This window comes from Stegostoma tigrinum, chromosome 11 (assembly GCF_030684315.1).
Source record: "Stegostoma tigrinum isolate sSteTig4 chromosome 11, sSteTig4.hap1, whole genome shotgun sequence".
Classification (NCBI taxonomy): Eukaryota; Metazoa; Chordata; class Chondrichthyes; order Orectolobiformes; family Stegostomatidae; genus Stegostoma; species Stegostoma tigrinum.
The window spans coordinates 28,989,256-29,013,776 of NC_081364.1; the positions used below are offsets into that span (position 1 = coordinate 28,989,256).

Here is a 24,521-nt window from a genome sequence, read left to right on the forward strand (position 1 = left end):
TGGCAGTGGACAGATGGAGGTGGAGGACTGCAGACAAGTGATGCCACAGACTTGAAAATGGGTATTTTTTGTTGGTGCGGCCAAAAGGTCAAGGCTTATCAAGGATGGCATGGGTTTCTGTAGATTCTGGAAATGGGCTCAATGTGATGTCCTCTGTTGTCTTAATGGAAAACAATCCTATACAATAGTGAAAACAAGGGATTCCATTAACACAACTCAGTGCTGAGAGAAACAGCTTGTTCTGTGAAATTCTGTCACAAACTTCATTTACCTTTCAATTTCAACCCATTGTGTTGAAATGACCAGATAGCAGCTTTTGATTTTATTTCAGTAATAATTCAAATTAGAGGTAATTATTTCAAATTAAGCTCTGGAGTCCCAAAACAAGATGTCAGTGGAGCAACTGCACAGCTCCGTCCACTTTTTACATGGTTTTTTTCTTTAACCACCTTTTTTCCTTAGTTTAATCTACTGAGTTTGTGAGGTGCAAGTTTGTGCAGTGCGGAGGAGATCGAGCAAGCACGGGGAGGATAAGCCCAACGTGGCAATGAGAGAAAGATCCCTGACATCGATTGCAGTCATCTTGAGCTGCCGTGATAGCAGGAACATGCAACCCAAGGCAGCCAGTGGCAGGAGTAAGCAGCTGCTCTACAGTTGGAGGCAGCCCAAGGTGACCGGCAGCAAAAGCCAAAGCAGGCAGCCCAGGGCAGCCAGTAGTGAAAGCAGGAAGCACAGTGTGGCCAGTGTTAGGAATGTGGTCTCATGCCAAAGGCAAGGGCCAAGACTGGGAAAGCAGAGTCTCAAATGGTAACCTTATCCAGTGCAGGAATTGAACTTGTGTTGTTGGCATCACAGACCACCTATCAGCTAATTGAGAGTGCTGAATGTACCACCTGGTGGAAGCAGGTTCAATTGAGGCATTCGTGAGGGCATTTGGGTTTAAAAAAAAGGGTGCAGGCACAATGGCCTAAATCATTTTGTTATCTGCCGTTACAGTTCTGTGAACCAGAGGGCACAAATTTGAGGTAATTGGCAAATGAAGCAATGGCGACATGACGGGGGGAAATCACTTTTACACAGTGAGTAGCTCAAACCTGTAATGTACCGTCTGACAGCATGAGAGAGACAGATTCAATCAAGGCATCCAAAAGGGAATTGGAGCAGTATGCAAAGTGGAAGAACGTGCAGGGTCATGGGAAGCAGTGACTCTACATGAATTGCTGTTTTATAGAGGCTGCACAGACACACCAAGCTGAGTGGTTGCCCCTCTAATCTACAGCCATTCTGAGATTCCATGAAATTTAGTGACTTTCAAAATTAATCATTGTAAGAAAGTAGGCAATTTCTTATTTATTTAATACAAACACAAGAATAAACATCTCCAGACTCAATGTTTTAGTGGTAATCACATTTATTGACATAGCCAATAGGATTACCTTTACACAGATATAATCCTGGTACAAAAAAACCTTCTGTCAGGTTTTATATGTTTGCTAGTTCAATGTTCAATATTTCCCAAAGTCTATCAAGCCTTTAGTTCCAAACATTTTAAAAATCTTCAATTAATTGTATAAAAAAAAATCTGTGTAAAGGTCTCTAGGCTGGCACACATGCATATAACATTATGTTTAAGCCAACCTGCCACTAAATGATAATGCACGTAAGTAGTAATACAGTACTGTGAAAATTGCTTCAAATAAATACCCACATGAAATACATTTTTTAATGTTACTGAGCATATGATCAATACTGTAACAAAAAGGATAAGAATTACACCATTCTTCCAGCGAACAGAAAATATTTTTTGCAATAATGTAAAATTCATCATTTAAATTGCACTTAATTTAAAGTTACTTCTAAATTTGATCAATTTATCAGAAGTTGTCCTCAACAAACCTCACCACTTTATTCCAGGGTTTATAGTTTGTTGATGCAGCATCTATTTTCTGTTTGCTGAACTTACACAATGATTATACGGCTGGTAAGGAAAGTTAATGTCTTAATGTTTTCACATCTGCTAACAATACCAGTTATTTGCGACCATCACCAAAGCTAAGATAACGTGTGATACAGTCATCTGTACTGTAACCACAAATGTGTTAATACAATTTATTGTCTGTTAGGAGTCCAAACTCATTTGATTTGGTTCCCAAAATAGCATCCCCTGAATTTGCATGAATCTGCATTTCAGAAGTATCATCGAGTTAGAAGAATTTCATACAATTTATTTGTAAAATTAAGACTACACTGGAAATTGTGTGCAAAAGGGGGGTTCTCAGTTGCACTTATTGCTTAATCCTTTCTTTTTGAAATCCGAATACTTTTTAGTTCACAAAAACATAATTGTAGGAACAAGCACACTGTTTAAAATCATCAAAGGCACTACTGGCAGGATTAACAAAATGAAGGCATGGAAACAGAACACCCCACAACAAACAATCTTTTAGATTTTTCTTCTAGTTGTACCAAGTTTTGGCACAATTTAAAAAAAAAAGAAATAAGGAAACAATTCCAAAATGGAATTTATTTGGCGCCTTGTAAAAAATTCTATTAAGTCAATGATACTTGATATTTAAAACTCAGAAATCCTGGAATTTGTTGGTAATACTACTTTTCAAGTGCTTATTACCATTACCAGAAAAAAAAGTCAAGTTCTTTTCCTTGTTACATTGAGCTATTCCTAAGAATAATATACAAGAAAACCCCAGAATTGGATCACCCTGGATTTAGAAGTGGCAGTTAACATATGCAAAACAAAAATTCTAATGGAGGAAATGCTGAAGCACAAATTCCGGTGTGTAAAAATATAATTTGAGCACAGGTTAAAAATATAATTGACTCCTCTGCAGCATGCAGATGCAGAACTCTATCACACCAAGTAAAGACACGACCGGCAGAGTTATATCCACAAACTCCAGCATTTTCTACCTTTCTAATAATTAAAAAAGATCAAAGTGCACAGGTATAACGTCTGATTAAAAACAAGTAACTGGGAAACATATGAATATCATAACATCTCAAAATTGTGTATTATATCATAAAGCATAATGTTAATCAAATTATTGAATATTTCTTCAACACTTGTGAGTTTCTCTTCCTGCAGCAGCCATTTTAATGTAATTTTGTTCATGTTTGCAACTTGTAGTGCAAAACAAAAGGCACCAAATATACTGCCTCTATTATTAATGTGGTTCAATAGTGTTCTTTTCACTATTAGGTCATTTTGTGCAACCGACTACCCTAGCACTTTTTTTTAAACTGCACTCTTGGCTGGAAAGTCCTGTTCCGGGACTTTTATCGCTGAAAAAGGGAAAATAAAAAAAATTAGCCAAAACCCTTATTACAAATTACCACTTGCACAAGAAGCAATTCATGAAGAATGCATAGCACAAGGTTTGCTAGTCATATTAATCTGTTAATGAAAACTGTGGGCTGTTAGTGATCAAAACTGACCATTTTGGATTACTGTAAAGCATATAACACGCTGAGAACCATTTATAGGAAGTTGACCTCACAAGTATTGAGTGACCTGTTTTTGGCCATGCAAAGAGATCATTTATAACAGGAATTGGTTTACAAAGCCATTAGATAAGCGAGACATGCAGGTCATTATATGTAGACTTCTAAAAGCAGTAGCAAATGCAGCCAGAAGCCAAAAGGATAGACCGTCTGTTACAGAGGTAGGCATTATATGGATTTCACGTGCTGTGTCATGACAGCAATTAGATAACACCTAGAGATGCATATTCTAAACTTTTCAGCAAATTGGGCACATCTTATCACAATATTGGATTATAATTTGAGATACATTTTGAACATTTGCCCAAGTTGCTTTGCGTAACTGCCTTAAAGTATCAAATTTTGTTTGGTACTACTAAAACAGAAATCACTGCATTATTAAAATGTTTCCTGAAATATGGAAGCAAATATGCCTGCTTCAAATATAGTAAAAATGTTTAAAGTCATATATCTAAATGCTAGGTTAATTCAAACCACCGGTGCTTAGCCCACAATGCAAAGATGATAATTACCAGTAGATCAAAGGCCTTCGAAAGACTGCGCAGCACAGAACCAAGATGAATTTAATAAATACTTGTATATGTGATTTCAACAATGGCAAATTTCCGGTTCATTATCACAGGTTGTTTCAAAATTTCAAAGTGTTCAACTCTTCATTATCCTTGCTGTGTCATAAGTTATTGCTTTGAAGAAAAAAAATCTTTCAATCCTACTTTAAAGTAGGACTGAAAGCTCTCTGACAGACAATAATTTGTAATAATGCATTGAGTGTAGCTAAAAGGACAAACCTTGTTCTTTTATTTTGGTCTGTGAAGTCATAGTCTAAAATCGGTAGCCTAAATCAATTACTACAGAAACTGCTGTGCATTTAAAGAAAATATTAGGTCGCACAGCTGCTTCAAAAGTATTTAATATGAAAGGCTTTACAATAGAAGTCAGTTTCTAAAACTGATAACTATTTCTTACTACCTCCACAACGGTGAGTAATACATAAATGCCAGTAAGTTTTAACTGGGATCAGAACAGTTTTCAAATGCAGTCTTTTGATGCACTGTGTCCAGTTAAGTATACAAAATATTTTAACTTTATTCATTTAGAAATCTGGATCTACAATTTAAATTCATTTCTAACACAGTTATTTCATGGTAAATCTTTTTAAAGTGGATAGGAGGAAATGAATAAAGTTTATTTAAAGAAGATGGTGAAACATTTAAGCTTACATATCACAAGGTATGAATATTCCAAGTCAAAGTATGATACCTTTTTGGAACCAGAAGATATGCAATGCCTATAATTTTCATATTAAAACAAACTTTCCAGCTACTTGTATGCAATGTGGTGGTATTAAAAACACAAAGCTACTGACAATGAGAAATAGCGGGATTCTGTTTAGGCAAAGGAAATTTGTGACTGATAGCATATGTTTGATAACAGATTTCCAAATTTGGTGCACCCTCAGTCCATTATGTGTGTTTCATTTTATGCTTATTTAAAGCAACAGCATCAAAATGCTTCAACTTCCATTAAGTTTGCCAACATGAATGCTAGAGGAGTTGTGAGCAGTGAGGATGTTGTCAAAGGCAGCAGGATATAGTTGAAAAATTGGGTGAGAAATGACAAATATAACTCAAACCAGACAAGTGAGCTGATGCAGGCTGGAAGGTCAAACCAAGAAAGAATACAGTAAATGGTAGGACACTTAGGAAAATTGATATGCAGAGGGATCTTAGAGCGTAAATCCATGCCTCCCCGAATGTGGCAACACACGTGGAAAAGGTGGTTAGGAAGCCGTTTGGTATGCTTGCCTTCAATGGTCAGGGCACCGAGTTTAAAAGTTAGCAAGTCATATTGCAACAGTTTAACATTTTCATTAGGCTACATTCACAGTATTATGTGCAGTTCCGGTCACAGCACTATAGGAAGATTTTGGACAGGATGCAAAAGAGATTTACCAGGATTTTGCCTAGATTGGAGTGTATGAGGTTTTACAAATTTGGATTGCTTTCACTCAAATCAGAGGCTCAGGGGGTGACCTGATAGAAGTATGTAAAATTATGAGGAGTACGGATACAAGGGACATAACTTTAAGGTGAAAGTTTAAAGGAGGTGCAAGGCAAGATTTCTTTTTAACGTCAGAGGGTGGTAGGCACCTTGAACATGTTGCCAGGAGAGGTGGCAGAGCAAATATAATAGCAAAGTTTATGAGGCATTTAGGCAGACACATGAACAGGCAGGGAAGACAGGGCCACGAACCATATGCAGCCAGATGGAATTGTTAAGAATAGCATCATGGTAGTGCAGCCATGATGGGTCAAAGGTTTGTTCTTGTGCTGTACTGTTCTATGTAAATAACAGACATAGCTGCTGTCAGTTACCAAATTTGTTGAATTCAAAGCACAATCTTATGAAATAAAAAATTAATACGTTCAGTGCAAGCTTTTAAATTACTCATATTTAATGAGAGGACTTCCTCCATGTCCTATATTATCATATATAACGGAGAGTTCCACACTGCCTGTGCTCAAATAAACAAACATGGGAGACATTTTCAAATTCATAGCCTGCAAGCACCAGTGGCATGAACTAACACTGAAGCATTGTGCTGTGTTTTCAATACTGGAATACAAAACAAAAATCAGTCTCTTGCTCAGGATATAATCTTCAGACCTACTATACTTAATATAAAACTCCATAATCCTTTTCATTTTGAAAGAAATTACAATTATTCTTGAAGCATTTCTAAAACTGCTCATCATCTCCAGTATAATTTTGGTAAAACAAAATTGAAGTTTAAATGGAGTTGGGATGAATTTGCATATATCAATACTGTAAACATATGCAAAGCATACTGTTAAACATAACCCTTTGTCTGGTAGATGAAGTGCAAACTAAACTGGTTGGGAAAAAAAACTTTTGTACTATACTGACTTCAGACAGTGGTGTTGGATCAAGCTGATAGAATGAATTGACAGCTCAAAGACCACGGTTCCCATATAATGTACAGGTATCACAATTAATACCATAAGTTACAACATGTATATGCCACACTAATCCAGTTACTTCATCTCCATACGATTAACAATCCAGTACAGATAAACATATTGCAATGCTAAGAAAACAGGGCATTAATACTGTGCTGCACACCAAAGCATTACACCTATTTACTATCCAGCCTCTTGTGAATCCTCTGTATATCACAATCAATCACAGCAGATTTTGTACTTGTCACTGCAATACATCTGATTGCTGACAACTACTCCCTCTTGTCTGACAACACAAGAGCGAACATGACTTACACTGGGGTTGTTAGCTCTGGTTTTGGTCCATGACTTGGTTCGGCCACGCTTGGACTGTTCATGATCAAATTCTAAGTCCTCCAGCCGTTGAGTCAGTGCCAATTTCTGCTGAATGGCCATGCGAAGAAGAGAGTTCAGAGTCTTCTTCTCATCCTCGGCAGCAGCAAGTTGACGCTGCATTTCATCGAGCTGATGTACATATTCATCGCATCTGAAGTAGAGAACCAATAATTGCTAATTTGCAAAGAAATTTTTTATTAAGATATTACTTAACTCATTTTATCTGATTAGTTGATTCCATTGATATTTCATCTGTTCTAGGTCGGTCTGATCTGAAACTTATTGAAGCTCAGCAAGTAAATGATTGAAAAATCAAAATTTAATACCAGGAACTTAAAAAGAAAAAAAACAATTTAAATGTGATACAATTAGGATCACTTTTTTCTTCTAGGTAGAACAGAACCATTTATGGAAATGAATGTACATAAGATTCTAAGATGTAAGGAGACCTGCACCCTGAACAGTCTATTTCAATATTTAAGCTATACATTTTACTACGATTGCCATAAGCAATGAGATAAAACAACATGGCTTTCCTTAAGCATAAAATATCCAAAGACGAGCACAGCACAGAAGTAGAGGTCTGCACCAGGAAGAAAATAACAATGGACAAAGTCGTATGGTTATATTCTTATGCTAAAATTTACAATGATGATCAGTGATGTAAGCAAGTGGAGAGTGGAGACCTCCAGACAATTTGAAAACAGGCTGCATTTAACTAAGCATCAACATTCACACCAAATAGCACAGGAGACAACCAAAGACAAAATGCTGTGATGTTGAATAGTTATGGCAGTACCAAGAATAAAACAGTAAAACACAGTTCCAGTTCAGAGAGTCACCTGGTGCGTCTTATCCCAGTCATACTCCATACGTAAACAATGCCAGAGGCAAGTGTAAAGTTCCGATACTTTCTTCGGAATTACAAAATTTGATTAGTCCCTAAAGACTAGCAATTTTGTAATAGTGCATTTAGGATTTTAGATTTGCAGCTAAGCTTCATAACTAAATTATATTTGATAGATTCTATATTGTGTAGCCAAGCTGACATCATAATAATGAGCTAAAAATAAGTTTATTTTTCCTTCTTACATATTCTTCAGGAGTTGCCTCAATAATTCCAGTTAATGAAAGACAATACAGGAAATAACATGTAAGAGTCGAATTTCACTATCTTAAAAGCATGAATTCATTCTCCAAAAGGTTCAATCACATTTGTGCTATACAGGTAAGGAGGTCTTTTATTTAAACCCTGGTTTCCGTTGAGTCCATTGATCTCACCTGAAATAGCTGTCAAGATGGCATAACTAGCATCAGTGATCCTGGGTTAGGGAGGGTAAATGATGATGGGCCATTACACACTGTATAGTGATTTCTGCTGCAAATGCAAATACCTGGATAAGGACTGATTATGTGGTTGGACTCCATGACAACACCTTGTAAGTCAGCTCTGCTACAAAAGGAAGAAAATTGGAGGAAAAATGAGTAACTCTTAAAAATGCATTTCTCTCTTGGAGCCATGTTAGGATTCGGAATTTCCATATTTTCATTGAAAATTGCTTGTCTAATATTGGTCAAATTTGGGGGTAAAATTAAAAAGTGTGTTCTGTGAAATAATAAACATAGACCACTGATTGATTTATTGAAAGAAGCAGTATTCTATTAACACACAAATACTTGTAAATATAATACTTGAGGTGACCCCAGAGAAGGATAATAACAGACTCGAGAAATAGGATGACTACTTTAGCAAAGAGGTAAAATGGTGACTGCAAGCACATGAGTTCTGCAATTAAACAGCAGAGGGTGCTAGAATATAAGCTTCATAGCTCCCATACTGCTACAAAGCCAACATGCAGTCACTGAATTAATTGCAAACAGAAGTCTCAATAGCGTACACCTATTCATATCCTACCTGATTAATCTTTGCAGAGTTTAAAAATCTGAAGCATAATAATAAATTATGAATGATTAGAAAAGAAAATCTCACCACGGAATCAAAGATTTCAGCAAATAAGCTGTTCATTCAATCCATTTTACCAGTGGTGGCTCGACATTAAAGCTCCAGATTGTCCTGCACCATTTAATTCTTCCCCAGCCCCCGCAACCCCCTAGTTATTGTTTTTTAAATTCCTTCTTCAAATCGGAGGCCAACTCACCACTTATTCAGAGAACAAACATCAGCATCAAAAATATTTTTTTACTTTCATTTGCAGCAGTTTTTCAAAGACATTTGCTTTCATTATTACCAATCTATCAAATGAGAATTTAATTTCAGTTAACCAAGTCAAAGTCTGAACACTTATTTTGTTGACTTAAATTTTAAAAACTCTTGATTTATGGTCAGCATCCAGCGCAATGTTGATGGATTCCAACCAAAGGCCTAAGCAACGAAAAGGTAGGACTGTAAAGGAAGCAAAGTCAAAACAAAGAACGCAATTTGGATCAGGAACAGACAAAACAATCCCTCAAAGCCTTCTCCACCATTCAACATTATGAATGACTCTTAACTGCCTCTCTGCTTTCTTGCTAGCTGCCCACACTATTTAATTTAATGTGACCCCAAATATCTGTCATTTCAGCAATAAAAACGTTTAAAGATGATCCATTCCAAAGATTCATAACCTTTTATGTGAACAAATTCCTTCACATCTCAGTCCTAAATAATTAGCCTTTTAAAAGAGCAGAGATTGAAGATGTTCTGAAAAAGGGTCAAAGCAGAATTTATAAATAAATAAACTTTAACAGATTGTAATCTTGGATAGTATCAAGCATGAAGAATGGACCTTCAGTGGGAATCCGTGTGGGTTAAGGGAGATTCAGAAAGAAACACTGAGGGAGGATATATGAAAGTGAAACTTGGCAAACACCTTATCATACACAAGGAAGGAGGTAGAAAGCAATGAAGTTGAACATGGCAAAAGATGAAAGCAGAAATCCAGGAGAGAACAAGAGTCTTTTCAAGGTGGTTATCTCAATATAGATAAAACCAAAAGAAATGCCGATGCTGTAAATCAGGAACAAAAACAAAGTTGCTGGAAAAGCTCAGCAGGTCTGGCAGCATCTGTGGAGGAGAAAACAGTTAACGTTTCGGGTCCGGTGACCCTTCCTCAGAACTAATGGTGGCTGGGAAAACGTTGGTTTATATGCAGAAAATAGGGAGGTGGGTGGGGCAGGGAATAAATGATAGGATAGAGCCCAAAGAGAGAGGAAGACAGTTAGGCAGACAAAGGAGTTGCTAACAGTCAGGCTGGGAGGGTGAATAGTTGTTAATGGGGACTGTTAGTGACTAACAATGGGGGGGGGTGTGATGGCAAGCTATGTGGTAACAGGGCCTGGTGTGTTGGGTGGGGGGCTACGACATGGGAGAGTTTAGGCCCTAAAATTATTGAACTCAATATTGAGTCCAGAGGGCTGTAGGGTCCCCAAGCGGAAAATGAGATGTTCCTCCAGCTTGCGCTGGGCTTCACTGGAACACCGTAGCAAGCCGGAGACAGAGATGTTGGCCAGGAAGCCCTCGGGACTCAATACTGAGTTCAACAATTTTAGGGCCTAAACTCCCCCATGTCCCAGCTCCACACCCCACACACCGGGCCTTGTTACCATATAGCCTGCCACACACACACACACACACACACACCCCATTGTTAGTCACTAACAGTCGCCATTAACAACTATTCGCCCTCCCAGCCTGATCGTTAGCAACTCCTTTGTCTGTCCAACTGTCTCTCTCTCTCTTTGGGTTCTATCCTATCGTTTACTCCCAACCCCAACTACCTCCCTATTTTCCGCATATAAACCCACATTTTCCCCGCCACTATCAGTTCTGAGGAAGTGTCACCGAACCCGAAACGTTAACTGTTTTCTCCTCCACAGACGCTGCCAGACCTGCTGAGCTTTTCCAGCAACTTTATTTTTGATCTCAATATTGATTCCTGTTTAACATTCACAGGTAGATTGAGGAGTTTAAGCGATATGTGATACAAAAAAAAGAAAAAGGAGCTGTTTGCAGATGTCAATGAACTTGTCCAACCTAAACTGGTATTCGCTGCTTATGTTTCTGCTTTATACCAAGTTGACTATATCCAGACTTGTACTCAGCTTAAAGTCAATAATATTTAACATACTGGTTAAATTGATCCTGTATAAATTTAAACCTATTATAAATTGGCAAGACAGGTGGTGTCATTAGAATTTTAGACAAGGATAAAGAATGACAAATTAACAATTCAAAATATGAGTCGTGGGTTGGGAATCAATGCAGAAGGCACTCATTTATATAGAGCGGATGACAAAAAAAGTGAGGACAGTATTGAACCTTCTACGAAAAACAATACTTCTGATTTTAGAAAATCAAAACTAGAAAAAAAAATTTAAAAACAAACAATTTTCGAGGGAAGAGTGGCAGGAACAGGGGGAGAGGAGGAAACAGCAAAGAGAAGAACTGAAAATAGGGTGGAAAGTGGGACACAGATGTTGATGCAAGGCAAGAGGAAATAGCCGTGGGACAAGAAAAGAAACTCAAGATCAATCTGGACAGGAATCGTAGAATCGTTGCCAACAGCCGTTGTCCCTAAGACAACACGGTGTAGAGCTGGATGAACACAGCAGACCAAGCAGCAGAGGAGCAGGAGGGGCTGACGTTTCGGGCCTAGATCCTTCTTCAGAAATGGGGGAGGGGAAGGGGGTTCTGAAATAAATAGGGAGAGAGGGGGAGGTGGATAGAAGATGGATAAAGGAGAAGGTAGGCGGAGAGGAAACAGACAGGTCAAAGAGATGGCAGTGGAGCCAGTAAAGGTGGGTGTTTGTAGGGAGTTAGGGAGGGGATAGGTCAGTCCAGGGAGGACGGACAGGTCAAGGGGGCGGGATGAGGCTAGCAGGTAGGAGATGGGGGTGGGGCTTGAGGTGGGAGGACAGGATAGGGATGCAGGGACAAGCTGGACTGGTTTTGGGATGCATTGGGGGAAGGGAGATTTTGAAGCTTGTGAAGTCCACATTGATACCATTGGGCTGCAGGGTTCCCAAGTGAAATATGAGGTGCTGTTCCTGCAACCTTCGGATGGCATCATTGTGGCATCGCAGGAGGCCCAGGATGGACATGTTGTCTAAGGAATGCGAGGGGGAGTTGAAATGGTTTACAACTGGGAGGTGCAGTTGTTCTGTGTGAAGCGAGTGCAGGTGTTCCGCAAAGTGGTCCCCAAGCCTCCGCTTGGTTTCCCTGATGTAGTGGAGGCCACATCTGGAACAGTGGATACAGTATACCACATTAGCAGCTGTGCAGGTGAACATCTGCTTAATGTGGAATGTCTTCTTGGGGCCTGGGAAGGTGTAGCAATTTCTGCAGTTAAGCGCTGGGTGTGGTGGGGTTGGAGTGGAGTGTGGAGCAGACAAGGGAGTCCCAGAGAGAGTGGTCTGTCCGAAAAGCAGATAAGGGTGGGAGGGAAAAAATGTCTTTGGTGGTGGGGTCGGATGCAGATGGTGGAAGTGTTGGAGGATGATGAGTTGGATCCGGAGGTTGGTGGGGTGGTACGTTGGGGCGGGTAGTACCTTTAGGCCATCTGCATGGGGAGTGCAGGCATATACGGACTGGACGTCCATGGTAAAGATGAGGTGTTAGGGACCAGGGAACTGGAAGTTTTGGAGGTGGTAGAGGGTGTGGGTGGTGTCATGGACATAGGTGGGGAGTTTCCGGACCAAGGGGGAGAAAATGGAGTCGAAATAAGTTGAGATAAGTTCAGTGCAACAGGAGCAGGCTGAGACAATGGATTGACCAGGGCCACAATCCACAAACCTGCCTGCTCTGGTCGACCCATCATCTCAGCTCCTGCCCCACCGAACTCATCTCCACCTATCTGGAAAACTCCATTTTCTCCCCTTTGGTCCAGGAACTCCCTACCTACGTCCGTGACACCACCCACGCCCTCCACCTCCTCCAGGACTTCCAATTCCCTGGCCCCCAACACCTCATCTTCACCATGGACGTCCAGTCCCTATACATCTGCATTCCGCATGCAGATGGCCTCAAGGCCCTCCGCTTCTTCCTGTCCCGCAGGCCCGACCAGTTCCCCTCCACCGACACTCATCCGCCTAGCCAAACTCGTCCTTACCCTCAACAACTTCTCTTTTGACTCCTCCCACTTCCTACAGACTAAGGGGGTGGCCATGGGCACCCGCATGGGCCCCATCTATGCCTGCCTCTTTGTAGGTTACGTGGAACAGTCCCTCTTCCGCACCTACACAGGCCCCAAACCCCACCTCTTCCTCCGGTACATTGATGACTGTATCGGCGCCGCCTCTTGCTCCCCAGAGGAGCTCGAGCAGTTCATCCACTTGACCAACACCTTCCACCCCAACCTTCAGTTCACCTGGGCCATCTCCAGCACATCCCTCACCTTTCTGGACCTCTCAGTCTCCATCTCAGGCAACCAGCTTGTAACTGATGTCCATTTCAAGCCCACCGACTCCCACAGCTACCTAGAATACACCTCCTCCCACCCACCCTCCTGCAAAAATTCCATCACCTATTCCCAATTCCTCCGCCACCGCCGCATCTGCTCCCATGATAAGACATTCCGCTCCCGCACATCCCAGATGTCCAAGTTCTTCAAGGACCGCAACTTTCCCCCCACAGTGATCGAGAACGCCCTTGACCGCGTCTCCCGTATTTCCCGCAACACATCCCGCACACCCCGCCCCTGCCACAACCGCCCCAAGAGGATCCCCCTCGTTCTCACACACCACCCCACCAACCTCCAGATACAACGCATCATCCTCCGACACTTCCACCATCTACAATCCGACCCCACCACCCAAGACATTTTTCCATCCCCACCCCTGTCTGCTTTCCGGAGAAGCAACTCTCTCCATGACTCCCTTGTTTGCTCCACACTGCCCTCCAACCCCACCACACCCGGCACCTTCCCCTGCAACCGCAGGAAATGCTACACTTGCCCCCACACCTCCTCCCTCACCCCTATCCCAGGCCCCAAGATGACATTCCACATTAAGCAGAGGTCCACCTGCACATCTGCCAATGTGGTATACTGCATCCACTGTACCCGGTGTGGCTTCCTCTACATTGGGGAAACCAAGCGGAGGCTTGGAGACCGCTTTGCAGAACACCTCTGCTCAGTTCGCAACAAACAACTGCACCTCCCAGTCGCAAACCATTTCCACTCCCCCTCCCATTCTTTAGATGACATGTCCATCATGGGCCTCCTGCAGTGCCACAATGATGCCACCCGAAGGTTGCAGGAACAGCAACTCATATTTCGCCTGAGAACCCTGCAGCCCAATAGTATCAATGTGGACTTCACCAGTTTCAAAATCTCCCCTTCCCCCACCGCATCCCTAAACCAGCCCAGTTCGTCCCCTCCCCCCACTGCACCACACAACCAGCCCAGCTCTTCCCCTCCACCCACTGCATCCCAAAACCAGTCCAATCTGTCTCTGCCTCCCTAATCTGTTCTTCCTCTCACCCATCCCTTCCTCCCACCCCAAGCCGCACCCCCATCTACCTACTAACCTCATCCCACCTCCTTGACCTGTCAGTCTTCCCTGGACTGACCTATCCCCTCCCTACCTCCCCACCTATACTCTCTCCACCTATCTTCTTTTCTCTCCATCTTCAGTCCGCCTCCCCCTCTCTCCCTATTTATTCCAGAACCCTCACCCCATCCCCCTCTCTGATGAAGGGTCTAGGCCCGAAACGTCAGCTTTTGTGCTCCTGAGATGCTGCTTGGCCTGCTATGTTCATCCAGCCTCACATTTTATTATCTTGGATTGACCTGGGCAGTCAGGTTTGAGAATTTTAAGAAGGAGACAGAACTGGGCAGTGCAGGATTGGCGAATGATGAGGTTGGAGGCTGTGGGTGGGAAATCACCTGAAGTGATGAGGTTGTGGATGGTTTGGGAGATGATGTTTTGGTGGTCGGGCTGGGGTCATGATCAAGGGGGCAGTAGGAGGAGATGTCAGAGAGATGGCCTATGGCCTCGGCGACGTAGAGGTCAGTGTGCCATACCAGAACTGTGCCAGTATCGCTGTTGTCCCTAAATTGGGAGTAGTGGTTGTGAGTTGAAATTGAACTCAATTTTGAATAAAGAAGGCTGTAAAATGCCTAAGCAAATTTATACAGCTTAGAAAAAGTCCTTTGTTACTCACTGAATCTGCACTAACATTACTACTAAAAGTGTGCTAATCCCCAATTTCCTGCACTTGTTCCATATCCTTGTATGTAATGATATTTGAAGTACTTATTCAAATGTTTGTTGAAGGCTGTAATGTTTCCAGCCTCCACTACCCTCCCAGGCACTGCATTCCAGATTGCCACAACCTGAGTGAAAATATTTTTTCTGAAATCCCCTCTGAATCTCTTGCCCCTTACCCTAAACTATGCCCTCTCATGATTGACCGCTCAACCAAGGAAAACAGCAGCTATCATTCACCCTGTCTGTACCTCTCAATCTTACGTACTTCAATCATGTGCCCCCTCAGTCTTTGCTGCTCTGAGGAAAGCAAACTAAGCCTGTCTAGTTTCTCCTTACAACTCAATTTCTCCATCCCAGGCAACATTCTGGTGAATCTCCTCCCTACACTTCCGAGTGCCATCACACAATTCCTGTAGTGAGGTGATCAGAATTGCACACAGTACTCCAGCTGAGGCCCCACCAACACCTTGTACAACTCCAACATTACCTCCTTGCTCTTCTACTCCATGCCACAGTTGATGAAAACAAGTGTCCCATTTGTCTTCTTAACGATCTTATTCACATGCCTTGCCAACTTCAGGGATCTGTGAATAATTACCCCTAGAAATGTCAGTTCCTCTAAGCTAACCAGTGTCTTGTCATTCATTCAATATGCCCTGATCATGTTTCTTCTTCCAAAGTGCATCATCTCGCACTTATCAGGGTTAAATACCATCTGGTCATGCCACTGGTCTGCCCATATGAGCAACCCATCAAGATCTTCTTGTGAGCTACAATCATCATCTTCACTATTAACTACTCTACCAATCTTGGTGTTGTCTACAAACCTGTTTAACATTCCTCCCCATATTTTATCTATATCATTTATGCATATAGCAAACTGCAAGGACTCCAAAACTGATTCTTGTGATACACTGCTTGACACTAGCTTCCAGTGTTCTGTTACAATGCCAGTTTCTGATCGATCATGCCAGGTTTCCCTCAACTTCATTTGTTTTGACCTTCTCAGTCAGTCAGACCTTGTCAAAAGCTTTGCTAAAATCTATATAAACCACACCAACTGAACTTCCTTAATCCACATAATATAATCACACTTTCAAAAAAATACCAGCAAATTTGTTTGGTGTGACCTCCCGCTGACAAAGCCATGCTAACTGTCCCTAATTAGCCCAAGGTTTTCCAATGGATATTAATTTCCTCCTTCAGAATTCTCTCCGATAGTTTCCTGACCACTGACATAAGACTCAGTTGTCTATAATTTCCTGGTTCATCTCTACCATCCTTCTTAAGAGATGGAACCACATTTGCTATCCTCCAGTCCTCTGGCACCTCTCCTGTAACCAGACAGGAATTGAAACCTGTGTCAGAGTCTCTGCAATTTCTGGCCTCACCATGCACAGCAGCCTGAATGCAATTCACCTGGGCCAGAGGATTTGCCTGTTTTTAAGCCCAACACAGCCACCAATACACCCCATTTTCTGCGTCAAACTGCAAGTTTCTTACAGTCCCTTCTCCCGAATTTCTTACCTACATTTTCCTTTTTCAGAGTGAAGGCTGAAGACCAAAGAGAAGTATTCATTCAACACCCTTCCAATATCCTGCAGCTTCACACACAAGTTGCTTCCTTCATTCCCAATGGGCCCTCCTCTTTGCCTTGTTAACCTCTTCTCCTAAATATATTTATAAAATGCCTTAGGATTCTCCCTAATCCTGTTTGCAAGTCCTTTCTCATGTCCCCTCTTTGCTCTTCTAATTACCTTAAGTTCCCTCCTGTATTTCCTTGATTCCTCTTGGGCCAGAGCTAAATTGCTCCATTTGGACTTGCTAAAAGCCCAGCTCCTTTTCTTTATCCAGTCCTGAATTGTGCTGGGCTTCCAGGGCTCTCTGAATTTATTGCTTCTACATTTCCCTCTAAAGGGTACATGCTGGACTTGTACTCTTCCCAGCTTTTTGAATGTCGCTCATCGCTCTGCTGTGGACTCACACAAGGAGCTGTTCCCAGTCTACTGTAATCAGATCCTGCTTTTTATTTTCATAAAATCTGCCTTCTCCCAATCGAATACCGTCTTTTGCAGGCCAACCTTTTCCTTGTGCAGAACAAATTTGAACCATACCATGTCATGGTCATCATCAACTTAATGTTCCCCACTGCCACGCTGAACATTGTCTGGCTTCTTTCTCCAGAACCGAATCTAGTACTGTGCCATCCCTTGTTGGGCCTTCTATGTATTGATACAAAAAACCTCATCGGATGCATTTTAAGAAAAATGGTAAGCTTACATTGGAATAGTATAAAAGTCTAAAAGACGTGTGGTGGATGTGCAGTCGAAATTAAAATGGTCAGCATTGGGAAGCTTTAGGTCAAGATTGCTCATTGATCAGAGAGGTTCTGCAAGTGGTCACCCAATTACTGATTCATTTCCCAGAATGGAGGATACCACATTATGAATACGCAAATACAATAGATTAAACTGCAAGAATTACAAATACAACAGTTTCACCTTGAATAATTACTTGAGAAGAGTTCGGAGGGAGGTAACAAAGTGCAAGTATTGAACGTCCTATGCTTTCACAGGAAGTGCTGATGAAGAAGAAAATGGCATGTTAACAAAATGGATTCTCCGAAATTCTGAAAGAGATGGAGAGATGTTTGATGGAAGTTGATCAGTTGTGGTGGTAGAGACAGAGAAATTGAAGACAAAAGAACCTTTCTGTTATTCTGAAAGGCAGAGGAATGGGTGAAGTTAGAATTCCAGGTAATGAAATGGACATAGTTGAGGATCCTGTTGAGCACGATGAAAGGGGATCCTTGGCTGAGCAAAAGAAATAGATTGGGAATAACAGTTTAGAAGGTGGCATGAGATTACAGTTGCTTATGAATTCATGTTAATCACATGTCCTCTAAATGGGAAGGTTTCTGCTCTTAGGTTCATTATTTCCTTATTAAAAACATTTCATCAATCCCATTTTTACGTACTGCAGTTTCTTTTAAAAAACATCCAAACCAGTATCTCTGGTAGAAAGAAGTAATAGATTTTGAAGCCATGTACCACTTACTTTATTAAGCAATCAAGGCATCTTTCATAATGCTTAACTCTGACAAAGTACATTACGTTGGCAAAAGACATTTCTGAGATTTCGGAATACCAAATGGATGACTATGAACTTGGTTTCATTAACTGGCATTTAGAATGTAATTCATCAACCTAACTAATCCAATTTGGTCAATCTACTTCTTACTTGCTACATTACTAATCCTTAATCACATTTTCATACTGCCCACCACTTTAAGAATGGTCAAATGATCAGGCATATTTCTAGATGATGAATGGAAATGAATATGTTGGATCTAGTTCAGAGCCCTGAAAAACTGTGCCCTGACCTGGGCCTAAAGTCAAATGCATGCCTCCACTTATGGAATTTCAGCCTGATATTTTAAAATTTGTATGGGATGTGAGTGCTACTGGAAAAGCATCCTCTCTTGTCATCCCCAACTGTCTTTGAATTGGTGGTGTGATACCATTATAGCACAACAGAACAGTTACACCTATAATAAGGTAATAATTGTCCAAAGCTCCAGAAACCCAATTTCTTCTTCACTGCCACATACAACTTTGCTGAACACTTTAAGATTACAAAATAGATCAAAAACTGTCTGAAATATCTGTATCTATCACTTTGATCATTTCTTCAGTGGTGTTAAAGTCACATCTGCTTTCTAATATCTGTCAAACTCTCTAGTCATAAAGCACATTGTAAATTTTCAAAATGTTTACCGCGCTGAAAGACACCAATCCGTCAAGTTTACATTTAATACGTAATTGTTTTTCTACTACCAAGTTCACAAATTTATAATCTTCAGCCTGACTTTCAAGAATGATATGAACTGAAACGTCTTTGTAACTCACTGAAAGTCATCCTGTGCTTTTGTGAAAATTTACCACTGTCCATGAAGCCTGTCTATGCACCTCTTCTACAATGGTTTTGCTATTTTTTCATTATTTCATGCAATTTATAAAGCTCACAACCTTTTTTAATAATATTTGGGAAATATGTACTGTATGTTTTGCATTTTAGCATAATTCAGTGGCCACATTTGCACGACTACAATGTTCCAATGAAACCTACCTGAAAAAGTCAAACATTTACTGAAGCAAAATTTTGTTGGGGTGGGCTGTGGCAATGAAGAAAATGTCTTTCAAACTTGGTTAGATTTACTGTTAATTTTAGACAATAGAAGACAAATTTGAGCTTTTGGAGATGAGGAAGCATCATTGTTTTCCCTTTTTTTCATAAGGAGTACAGTAGCATAAGCTAGAAATGGACTATGTCATTCAGTAATTATGCAGACAGGAGTTCAACGTGGCAAAACTGAAGGTAAATCTCATTTTCAACCCAAGAAAGGGCAGGGAAAGGGTTTGGGGAAGAACTGTAATAAGTAGCTAAATAAAATGGAAACACAGTTATTATTCAGGAGGTCTGACAACATCTGTGGGGGAGAAAAACAGGATTAATATTTCAGATTGTCACAGATCTGAAAAGGTAGCCATTTCTCTCTGCAAAGAGGTGCTGTCAAATCCACTGAGTATTTCTAGAATTTTCTGTTTTTATTTTCTGATTACCAGTATCCACAGTTACTATAATTGTGCACAGAATTGATGGAATTTGGGTTTTCGGAGGAATCGTAGAAGCTGGATTTGTTCTCCTTTGAGTAGGGAAGATCTAAGCATGATTTAAGAGGTGTTCAAAATTTGGCAGCACTTATTTTGAAAGGTAGAAACTGTTTCTATTGCAAGTTACCTAAAGAAGCACATGTAAAATAACTGGCAAGAACCAGAGGAGTGATAACAATCAAATGGCACTATCTAAAAGAGCAATGCAAGTACTTTGATCATAGATTTTGGAGGGAAACATTATGGGATAACAATGGATCTTTATTGCAAGACAGTTACAATACAAAGGGAGATGATGTCATGTTCCAGTTATACAGAGCTGCAAAATGATTAGTTTGGAATGGAAATGTGGTAGAGACAGGTTCAACTCAGCATTCAAGACAGCATTGGATGATCATTTACACTGATACAACGTGCAAAATTATGGGGAAAAGACAGAAAATCAGCACTAAGTTAAAATACTGAGGGCTGGTGTAAATGTGATGGGCTGAAGCACTTCCTTCTGCACTGTAATTAATCTGTAAATTGCACTGTAATTAATCTGTAAATGGCACAGCAGGCTCAAAAGGCTGAATGGTCTATTTCTACTCTTATTTCACATGTTCGTATAAGTAATGAGGTAGTGTTAGCCACACGAGAGGTCAAAACAGGATAAATCCAAAACTAGGTAGCACTGTTTTAAAATTAGAGGTTGCCTTTATGGACAGACAATTTTTTTTCTTCCTAATATGTTCAGCAACTGTGGAACTCTGACTCAGAAGATGGTGGGGGCTGGGTCATTGAATAGTTTTAGAAAGAAAGATTGATACCTGTTTGGCAAGGAAATCAAAGATTGTCTGGAATAGGTGGGAATAAGCCTTTTCCCCCACAATCAGCCATGATCATACTGATTGATGCAGAAGGTTTGAAAGGTTGCATGCCTGTTTCTGCTCCTAATTCCTATGCTTGTAGGTTACATGAAAATAGTTAGAGTCAAAAAAACTGCAGATGCTGGAATCCTACATAGATAAGCAGCATGCCAGGCAGCATCTGGAGAAAAGAGCAGTCAATATTTTGGGTATTACCATTCTTCAGGACTGGATGTGGGGTAGGGGGAGCTGCAGAGAGCAGAGAACTCCAATGCTTCCACTAACTCCCAAGTAGAGCCCACCACCCAGAACATCTTCCACTCCCAACTCCTCTCTGCCTTCCATAAGGACCACTTCCTTCGCTAATCCTTCATTCACGCCACACTCCTCACCAACTCCAACCCACCCAGTACCTTCCCCTGTAACGGTAAAAGATGCAACGCCTGTCCACACAGCACCTCCCACACCGCCATTCAGGGCCCTGAACAGACCTTACAAGTGAGATAGAGCTTCAGCCGCATCTCCTCCAAATTAGTTTACTGTGTCCGGTGCAGTCGTCTTTATGTCAGTGAGACCAAATGTAGACTAGGTGACTGTTTTGCTGAACATCTTTGCCTGGCCCAAAACACCCTCCTAATCACTGCCAATTTCAACTCCCTGCCCCAGTCCCCCTCCAACATTCCCGTCCTCATCCTCCTCCAGAGTTGCACTGACTTGGAAAGCGAATTTGAAGAATACCACCTTATCTTCCACCTGGGCACCCCACATCCCAGAGGACTCAACATGGAGTTCTCCAATTTCAAATTACCTTCCCACCCATCCCCCAGCTCCCTTTCCCGCACTCACCTCCTTCCTTCCATACCACCTTCTGACCGTCTCTTTCAGCCACCAACCAGATTCATCCCTCCTGTCAACCAACCAGGTCATACCTACTATTATTGCCCACCTATCACCACTATTCCATCTCCACCCCTTTCCCCCTCTTTTTATCTGCAGCTTCCCACAACCCCACATTCAGTCCTGAAGAAGGGTAATACCAAAACGTTGACTGCTCCTTTCCTTCAGATGCTGCCTGGCTTGCTGCATTCTTCCAGCCTCCTGTTTGTCTACCTTATATGAACATGATTTGATTTGTTATACAGCATGTCAGTAAAAGAAGTAGGAAATTTTCCCTAATCAATATCCATTTAGCACCAACATCAATAAAAATAATTAATCATTACCAAATTGTTATTTGCTACATTACATATGTAATAGCAATTCAAAAGCCATTTATTGGCTGTCAGTGCACTTTGGAGTACTAAGATCATAAAAATTGTTAGATAAATGCAAATCTTCCCCTTTTATCGATTGAGAAAGAGGCATATCAACTGGATTGCAATGTTTTAAATAGGAACAGACTAAGAAAAGAGACGTTTGAAGGGATTATGGAATGAAAATAAAAAACAAATGGAGAAAGAGAAGGATGCCCATGCACCACCAAAAGAATGGGAGGGTGAATGAAGAATGGAGGAAACGAGATAATGTTTTGGGAAAAGGAAGTTGAAAATACATTACGATAATAGTAGTGTCTTTAAGGCAGGTAATGATTCTTTCAATAGCAAATAATGAAAGTAGTAAGGCACACGACGTGGTGTCACAGATAACAAGGTGTAAAGCTGGATGAACACAGCAGGCCAAGTAGCAGAGGAGCAGGGGTGCTGACGTTTCAGGCTTAGACCCATCTTCAGAAAAGGGGGAGGAGAAAGGGGTTCTGAAATAAATAGGGACAGAGGGGGAGGCGGATAGAAGATGGATAGAGGAGGAGATAGGTGGAGAAGAGACAGACAGGTCAGAGAGGCGGGGATGGAGCCAGTAAGGGTGAGTGTAGGTTGGGAGGAAGGGAGGAGATGGGGCAGGATGAGGTTAGAAGGAGGGGGGTGGAGTTGGGGCTTGAGGTGGGACGTGGGGATAAGTGACAGGAAGAACAGGTCAGGGAGGCAGAGACAAGCTGGGCTGGTTTTGGGATGCAGTAGGGGAAGGGGAGATTTTGAAGCTTGGGAAGTCCACATTGATACCATTGGGCTGCAGGGTTCCCAAGTGGAATGTGAGTTGCTGTTCCTGTAACCTTCGGGTAGCATTACTGTGGCACTGCAGGAGACCCAGGATGGACATGTCATCTGAGGAATGGGAGGGGGAGTTGAAATGGTTCGCGACTGGGAGGTGCAATTGTTTAGTCATAGTATGTTGCCTCAACATACTATAGTAATTAGTAACAGAATCTACATCTTTACATAGAAGATAGGTGCAGGAATCGGCCATTCAACTCTTGAGCTTGCTCCACTATATAAAATGATCTTGGCTGATCATTAAGCTCAATACCCTAATCCTGTCTCCCCAACTGATATCCCTTGACCCCTTTAGCCTCAAGGAGGTATACCTACTTCCTTCTTCAAAACACAATGTCTTGTTCTCAACCACTTCCTGTGATGGTGAATTCCAGAGGCTCACCACTCTCTGCGTAAAAAAAAATTCTCTTCATTTTAGTCCCACTTATGCTTAAACTTTGACCCCTGGTTCTGGATTCCCCTACGACCAGGAACATCCTTCCTGCATCTAACCTGTCTAGTCACATAATTTATAGGTTTCTCGGAGATCCCCCCCACTCAATCTTCTAAAGTCCAGTGAACACAATCCTAACCAACTCAACCTCTCCCCATATGTCAGGTCAGCCCTGCCAACCCCGGAATCAATTTGGCATACCTTTGCTGCAGTTCGTTTGTAACGAGGAGATAAAGGAGACCAAAACTGTATATAATGTTCCAGATGTGGTCTCACCAATGCCCTGTAATCGCAGCAAGACATCCTTGTTCCTGTACTTGTATCGTCTCGACATGAAGCCCAACAAAATATTTACCTTTACTACCTGCTGTGCCTGTGCACTTACTTTCAGCATCTGATGCATGAATACACCCAGATCTCACTAACATTTACCCTCTCAATTTACAGTTATTCAAATAATAATCTGCCCTCCTAATTTTACTACCAAAGCAGATACCTTAAATGTATCCAGAGTACTGCATTTGCTATACATTTGCCCCCTCAGTCTGTGCAAATCACACTGCTACATCTCTGGTTCTCACAAATCAACCTTCCACCCAGCTTTGTCTCATTTGCAAATTTTGAATTCCCTCATCTAAATCATTCACAGCTATTGTCAATAGCTGGGGTGCTAGTACTGATCCCTCATACTGGTACCCGACTAGTCACTGCCTGCAATTCATAGAACATAGAACACTACTGCACAGTACAGGCCCTTCGGACCTCAATGTTACGCCAACCTGTGAAACCAACTGAAGCCCATCTAACCTACACTATTCCATTATTATCCACGCGTTTATCCAATGACATTTAAATGCCCTTAAACTTGCCAGGTCTACTACTGTTGCAGGCAGGGCATTCCATGCCCTTACTACTGAGTAAAGAACCTACTTCTGACATCTGTCCTATATCCATCACCCCTCAATTTAAAGCTATGTCCCCTCATGCTAGCCATCACCATCTGAGGAAAAAGGCTCTCACTGTTCACCCGATCCAATCCTCTGATCATCTTGTATGTCTCTATTAGGTCACCTCTTAAGCTCCTTCTCTCTCTAACGAAAACAGCCTCAAATCCCTCAGCCTTTCCTCATAAGACCTTCCCTCCATACCAGGCAACATCCTGGTAAATCCCCTCTGCATCCTTTCCAATGCTTCCACATCCTTTCTATAATGTGGTGACCAGAACTGTACGCAATACTCCAAATGCGGCCGCACCTGAGTTTTGTACAGCTGCAACATGACCTCATGGCTCCGAAACGCAATCCCTCTACCAATAAAACCTAACACACCATACACCTTCTTAACAACCCTATCAACCTGGGTAGCAAGAATAAGAC

At 41.5% G+C, this 24,521-nt stretch overlaps 1 protein-coding gene across 2 annotated transcripts in view; it reads right to left on the minus strand.

The window, feature by feature from the left end:
- Nucleotides 1-1,393: 1,393 nt before the first annotated feature.
- Nucleotides 1,394-24,521, minus strand: part of LOC125460276 (protein bicaudal D homolog 2-like) — a 91,108-nt gene continuing 67,980 nt past the window's right edge. The window contains exons 7-8 of one of the 2 annotated variants that reach the window (XM_048547550.2): nucleotides 6,816-7,026; nucleotides 1,394-3,300 (exon numbers count right to left, since the gene is read on the minus strand). In XM_048547550.2, coding sequence (XP_048403507.1) covers nucleotides 3,295-3,300; nucleotides 6,816-7,026 — 217 coding nt within the window. In that variant the 3' untranslated portion in view covers nucleotides 1,394-3,294. Of the gene's footprint in view, nucleotides 7,027-24,521 lie in introns of both variants that reach the window. The other variant, XM_048547549.2, reaches the window with a different exon arrangement.